Source organism: Homarus americanus, unplaced genomic scaffold (assembly GCF_018991925.1).
Source record: "Homarus americanus isolate GMGI-L3 unplaced genomic scaffold, GMGI_Hamer_2.0 scaffold32583, whole genome shotgun sequence".
NCBI classification, from domain to species: domain Eukaryota; kingdom Metazoa; phylum Arthropoda; class Malacostraca; order Decapoda; family Nephropidae; genus Homarus; species Homarus americanus.
Window position 1 is genome coordinate 1,143,050 of NW_024713129.1, and position 7,193 is coordinate 1,150,242.

At 38.7% G+C, this 7,193-nt stretch overlaps 1 protein-coding gene across 1 annotated transcript in view; it reads left to right on the plus strand.

Moving 5' to 3' along the window:
- Nucleotides 1–5,323, plus strand: part of LOC121865871 (collagen alpha-1(XV) chain-like) — a 111,572-nt gene extending 106,249 nt beyond the window's left edge. Inside the window, exon 6 of the mRNA XM_042365423.1 lies at nucleotides 5,219–5,323. Within this exon, the coding sequence (XP_042221357.1) occupies nucleotides 5,219–5,308 (90 nt within the window). The 3' untranslated portion in view covers nucleotides 5,309–5,323. The remainder of the gene's footprint in view (nucleotides 1–5,218) is intronic.
- Nucleotides 5,324–7,193: the final 1,870 nt, after the last annotated feature.

Genomic DNA, 7,193 nt, shown 5'->3' on the forward strand with positions numbered 1-7,193 from the left:
TGAAGCAGATCCTCTGAAAGATTTTCTTGGTGGTTTTTCCCGAGCTGGCTTGGGTAGGAAAGTCCACATGTAGCAATCATGATGGCAAACAGGTTCCTTATTCTCATTGGCGATTGAGTAGCTGCTGCCTCTTCTAATGTGTCAATCCAGTGACCATCATCTTCCAGTAGGCCAAGGAGATTGCACGTTTCCTGATAGGTTCAGCAGACTTATCCATTTGCTGTCTTGAATGCTACATATGATGTTGGGCCACGGATGTAGTGCAAAAGTAGTCTCAAACAATAGCATTCAAAGTTGTTGGGGTGAAACGTGTAGACACGTCCCAAAGCAGTGCCTGACTTTATCCCTGGATTTCCTTCAACATCAGATCCTTGAGCTCGTCTCTGGAACTTTTTCATTGAAGCCAGCCATAAGTAGAAGTTGGGTACGTAACATACAGGAGTATTTGAGCAAACTCATCTTCCTGTGAAAGCTTGAAGAATGCAGTGAGGGTCGTATCAGCAGGATTTGCCATTTGATTTTGGAGGGACTCTGCTGTGAAGTATACTCTTTGTCCATTTTCCAGGTGAACAGCCAGATGAACTACTGTTGGACATCGTTCGTGTATGGGAAAATTAAAATTTTTTCATAGGGCTTCATTACTGCATATACAACGGCCTTGCTGAAAGTGTGTCACCTCATCACGATTTCCATCCTTTTCCAATGCAAAGATCGCTTGGTCAGAGCCTTTGTTGACGTATTTGCAGACATACTTGATGGACTTGACTGAATTGCAGAACTCCACATTGATGTGCACATTGAATGCTTTACTCAAAAGAGGATTGTAGGGAACCACCCATTTGTTGTCTACTGTTATTTCACTGTCTGTTCCAGGTCGCAACACTGTTGTAAAACCTCCATCGCCTGGCGCTCTTCTCCTCTACTGAGGATAGCGAACGTGTAGTAGTATATATATATATATATATATATATATATATATATATATATATATATATATATATATATATATATATATATATATATATATATATATATATATATATATATATATATATATATATATATAAGGATAAAATAACCTATAATACGTGGGATGTGATCCGACTTTTCAACCTCTGTGTGGCTTAACGGGTCGGATCGGGTTGTTTGGAGTTTTTTTTGAGATCCCCACATGACACTTTCTATCCATGCCAAGTTTGGTCCGGGCGGCTCATTCGTTAGGCCACGGTAGGACGCCACCCTCCGGGAGGCTCCACATTGTCTCTCTGTTCAGTCCCCAAAACTTCTTCTTCCATCAATAGTTCATTAACGGTGTATGTAAGTTCCACTACAACGGTACAGCAAAAAGCATATTTTTTTAGCATTAAATTGTTATTATTTTATTGTCTAATCATCACGACATATAACACCACCCATCATCACTACATATAACATCATCCATCATCACTACATATAACATCATCCATCATCACTACATATAACACCATCCATCATCACTGCATATAACATCATCCATCATCACTACATATAAAACCACCCATCATCACTGGGACAACATTGTAGGCGACTATGAATCTGAAGACTTCCTAGACGCAGTACAGGACAATTTTTTGAAACAACTAATTACAGAACCTACTAGAGGTGACAATATATTAGACCTAGTATTAACAAATAAAGAAAATATTATCAGAGATATCACAGTAGGGGAAGAACTAGGTAACAGTGATCACAGATAAATCAGGTTCACACTAAATTGGGAAACGAAAAACAATGACAATATGGTCAGAGTTCCAAACTTTCGGTTGGCAGATTATCAGGGGTTAAGAAGGTACCTAGGTGAGGTCACCTGGGAACAGTCACGTCAGTTCCCAGCAGGAAGTGGTGAGGTCATAGATGACACAACAATTGATCATGACTATAATATATTCACCAGTATACTACATAAAGCACAAGAACAAAATATACCATACAGAAAAATTAGGTCAAATAAAAATGAGCCAAGGTGGATGACCAGAAAACTTAAACATGACATAGGAATAAAGAAAGGAATATATAAGAAATTAAAGGGAGGGGAGGAGCAGCTCAGAAACAGGTATAATGAACTATCTAGGAATGTTAAGAAAAATGTAAGGAAAGCAAAGAGAGACTATGAAATCAAAATAGCAAGAGAATCCAAGGCGAATCCCAAGGGATTTTTCCAGGTATATAGGACAAAGGTCAAGGACAAAGTTGGGCCTTTAAAGTCAGGGAGGGGAGAATTGATAAATGGCAGTGAAGACATGAGCAAAGCATTGAACAGCTACTTCTTATCAGTTTTCACAGAAGAAATTTGGGATGAAATTCCGGAGTTGGAACTGATATTTAAGGGAAAGGAAGAAGAGAAATTAAAGAATATCACTATCAGAAAAGAGGATGTTCTTAAGAAGATAAATAAACTAAAGAACACAAAATCCCCAGGGCCGGATGAAATTTTTCCTCGAGTCTTAAAAGAGTGTAGGGAACAGATTAGCGGACCCCTCGTAAATTTATTTACAAAATCATTAGACACTGGAGTTGTGCCAGAGTTGTGGAAACAGGCGAATGTAGTACCCATATTTAAAAAGGGAGACAGAGCATCAGCGTCAAATTACCGGCCGATCAGTTTAACGTCAGTAGTGGGGAAATTTCTTGAATCAATTATAGCAGATAGCATCCGATCGCATCTAGAGAAAAGCAAATTAATCTACGACTCTCAACATGGGTTTACAAAGGGAAAATCTTGTCTAACAAATCTGCTAACGTTTTTTAGGAAAGTCTTCGAGGTAGTAGATAATGACGAAAATTACGATGTTATTTACTTAGACTTTAGCAAAGCATTTGACAGAGTACCGCATCAGAGGCTTCTGAGAAAAATTAAGGCTCATGGTATCGAGGGAAAGTTTTAAATTGGATAAAATCATGGCTCACCGATAGAACGCAGAGGGTCAGCGTAGATGGTGTTAAATCTGAGTGGGGCCGTGTAACCAGTGGGGTTCCCCAGGGGTCAGTACTAGGCCCACTCTTGTTCATAATCTACATAAACGATTTAGATACTGGGATCAGCAGTGACATAAGCAAGTTTGCGGATGACACCAAAATAGGGCGGCAAATTAATTCAGGGCAGGATGCAAATGCATTACAGGAGGATCTAAATAAACTGCAGGGGTGGTCTGAAAAATGGCAAATGAAATTCAACACCAGCAAGTGCAGCGTACTTAATATTGGAAGAACAAATACTTATAATGTATACAGCCTGAACAACATCAACCTAGAGAAGTCGACTTGTGAAAGAGACCTAGGGGTACTTGTAAGCCCGGACCTACGGCCTAGAAAACAGTGCGTTAATGTTCGAAATAAGGCAAACAGAGTATTGGGTTTTATATCTAGAAGTGTAAGTAACAAGAGTGCAGAGGTCTTATTGCAACTATATCTTGCGCTAGTTAGGCCGCACCTCGATTATGCGGTTCAGTTCTGGTGCCCCTATTATAGAATGGATATAAATTCACTAGAGTCGGTGCAGCGAAGAATGACAAAAATGATTCAGGGACTTAGAAACCTTCCATATCAGGATAGGTTAAAGAAACTTAACTTGCATTCCCTAGAAAGACGAAGAGTGCGGGGAGATATGATAGAAGTATTTAAGTGGGTGAAAGGAATCAATAGAGGGGATATAGATAAAGTTCTTATAATATCCGTGCAGGATAGGACTCGGAGCAACGGATTCAAGTTGGATAAGTTTAGGTTTAGGAGGGAGATAGGAAGAAACTGGTTCACAAATAGGGTGGTGGACGAGTGGAACAAGCTTAGCAACTTTGTAGTAAGTGCGGGAACTCTGGAAAGTTTCAAAAGGAGGCTAGATAGATTCATGGATGATAGAGAGTGGTAGTAACTCTCGACAGGAGCTGCCATGCACAGGCCAACCGGCCTATTGCAGACTCCTTATTTTCTTATGTTCTTATGTTCTTATGTACATATAACAACATCCATCATCACTACACATAACACCATCCATCATCACTACATATTACACCACCCATCATCACTACATATAACAACATCCATCATCACTACATATAACAACATCCATCATCACACAGATCGGTAAAGTAGTTTCCGAGATTCTCGTGCGGACACACAAACAAACACACAGACATACTTCTTTGTTATATATATATATATATATATATATATATATATATATATATATATATATATATATATATATATATATATATATATATATATATATATATATATATATATATATATATATATATATATATATATATATATATATATATATATATATATATATATATATATATATATATATATATATGGACAAGTGATGTGGCACACTGGCACACGCAAGTACCGACCGAGTATTGAGGATACTGAGCATGACAGTAATTTACACTCACATACCAGCACGTCTGGTTCTCAGCTGATGCTTGCGCGAACAGAGTAACCTCGCGGTGAAGATAAGCAACACCTTCACAATTTAACAATCCGGCTGCATAAATACTACCGTCGTACCTTAGTTGTCAACCTATGGTGATCATCATTAATCCTGTGGTCACAGACGCGTGCCCAGGAATCTGTCGTATAATGCAAGTTGGCACCTCAGAACTGCCAGACTAAGGGCAGACAGTGTTGTTATTCTGCCCTCTCAGTTGGCTGCTAGCGTCCGAGAGAGAGAGACGCACGGTACTCTTCCCTCCTATCTCCCGTGTTTACTCATGTGCCTTAATCACGTGCCTTGCCTGGAAAATAATTTACATCATTACCCACTCAGTTCATATGACAAATGAAAATGTTAAAATTCATTAAAGTGAATAATTTGACATTACTGTATTTATATTAAAATATAAACCCATTTACAGTACAAAAGTTTCTTGAATTGCATATGTTTTTAAAATTTGATTATTTTCTATCGACGTCAGACTGAATTATCCATCAGATTTTATATAGTTATGTTAAATTGTACAAAAGTGCAAGAAAGAAAAATGCATCGTTTAATATCACAACAACGAGAAGTTAAGATACAGTGACCACAAGTTTCATGAAGCAGTCAGACCATAAGACAATATAGTGTGAGCCTTAGAGACCGATAGTAAGGTGATGAACCATGTTGTTAGTGCGTATCTCACGACGCTTCCTCCTGCTGGTGCTCACACATGTGTGGTTATTCCTTCTGCAGGGGGCGCTACAGGAGCTCAAGATCTACAACGACCCCTCCCTGGCCAAGGTGCAGTGTGACGACTCCTTCACGGTGAGTACCTCGCTCTAGTTCTCTCCTCCCCACTCATGTCTGTACCGCGGAATTTCCCCTTTTTGCACATAAATTTGTGGGTTTTTATGTAAATCAAAACACTTTTTCATGTATTTTGGACTTTATAAATGTTGGTGTGCAGGAGAGCAGATGGAAGGTAAGTTAACTGAAGTGTATCATGATTCTGTTTCCTTTTACTGTTGGTAATGCAAGATGGTGAAGATAGACTTATGTCTTGTATAAACATAGGGTGTGCAATTTATAGCTTTGTTGTTGCAAAGAGTGTAACAGAATTTTATAAATATATCTTTTAGATATGATAAGAATATCATTAATACCTCTTCGTAACAGGTGTAGTTGATTACGACATTTGATAATATTACTTATTTCCCAAATGGCTAACAGCAGACTAAACATGACCCCGTCTTCTGCTTGTGCTATGTAAATGTTGTACTATATCTGTCTTTCTAAAATATATTATCACTCATTACTCCTCATGTGAAGTGTAATAGAGTGTAGTATTGACACAGATAATAATGACTTGGCTCGGCAGTGTTTTTCTCTTATGCAACATGGTTCAAAGGTGTTTACATTCAGTAAGTAGCGCGGGTCAATAGCCTGGCCCTGCGTGGCGTCCCGGAAGAATCACCCGTGGGTAGGACACTCAGTTGCTTTGATGCTATGATCTCCTGACCCTTACTGGAAGGCCAAGGTATTACACTTTACTTAGAGAAATTATGGTGCACATACAGTGTATAGCTCCACTGTAATCTTCACTTTGCGTCGTGTGAAGAATTCGTTCGATGGTTGAGCTGAGGTACGATAGGACGCCTGAGGTTGAGAGTGATGAAGTAGCGAAGATGTTATCTACCGTCTCTACTGCCAGGGGCTCAGGCAACAGGTACACTAACATGACTGAAGAATCGTCTAAGTATTGCTGACTGATTGTTTTTCTGTAGTCCACCTTACATGACCCTGCTGTATTTATAGATTAATGGTATCATTTTAAAAAGCTACTTTTGTCTTAAATTAGTATGATTATTAGTAGAAAAATATTCTTAAAACCACTACAGTAATAGGAATGTGAGAGAGGATTCTGTCAATATACGTATAATTCTGTTTCATGGAAGTGACTTTCTTTATTAGCAACACATTCATCAGCGTGAGTGATAACTTTACGATTCGATATAAGTTTATTTTTCCATGACATCTCTCTCTCTCTCTCTCTCTCTCTCTCTCTCTCTCTCTCTCTCTCTCTCTCTCTCTCTCTCTACTAAAATACAATGAAATTGCTACAGACAAGGCTAGATTTTAAATACCCAGGAAAACAGTCCAGGATAAAAAGTCCAGGAAATTTCCACATTCACATGTAATGAATCCGAGTTGTCAGTAGATTTAATCTGTTGACGTAGTTTGTACAATGTCTGTTGTCAGTGTTTAATGAACTAAAGAAGTGAAAACTATTACAGTTGCATTAATGAGAATGTAACCTATAGGGACAGTGCCAATGCAGCACACTATATACTAAGCCTTCGTACACAATTCGGCATTGTGGCCGGCACTGCACTCGGTCGCCTTCACTTCAACAACTGTAAAAGTAGGTACCCACATACAGCTGTGAGACTTCAGGTGTCCTGGATGCGAACTCTTAGGACAGCAGGTCCACTTGGCCGCAGCACCCCTTAGGGCCCTAAATATGAATGGGAATCCACATTAAATTCAAATTCCAAGGGCAGTATTGGATGAAACACAAACTGGTTCAGCTATGAATGGTTTCCACTTGATTCATCAATGTCTTACTGATAACCTCAGGTAATTACTACCAACTTGAACTTTAGAGCCAAATACTGTAGTTTGAAAATGAAGTTGACTGAAAATGATTCATTTACAGTATTGTAGATGT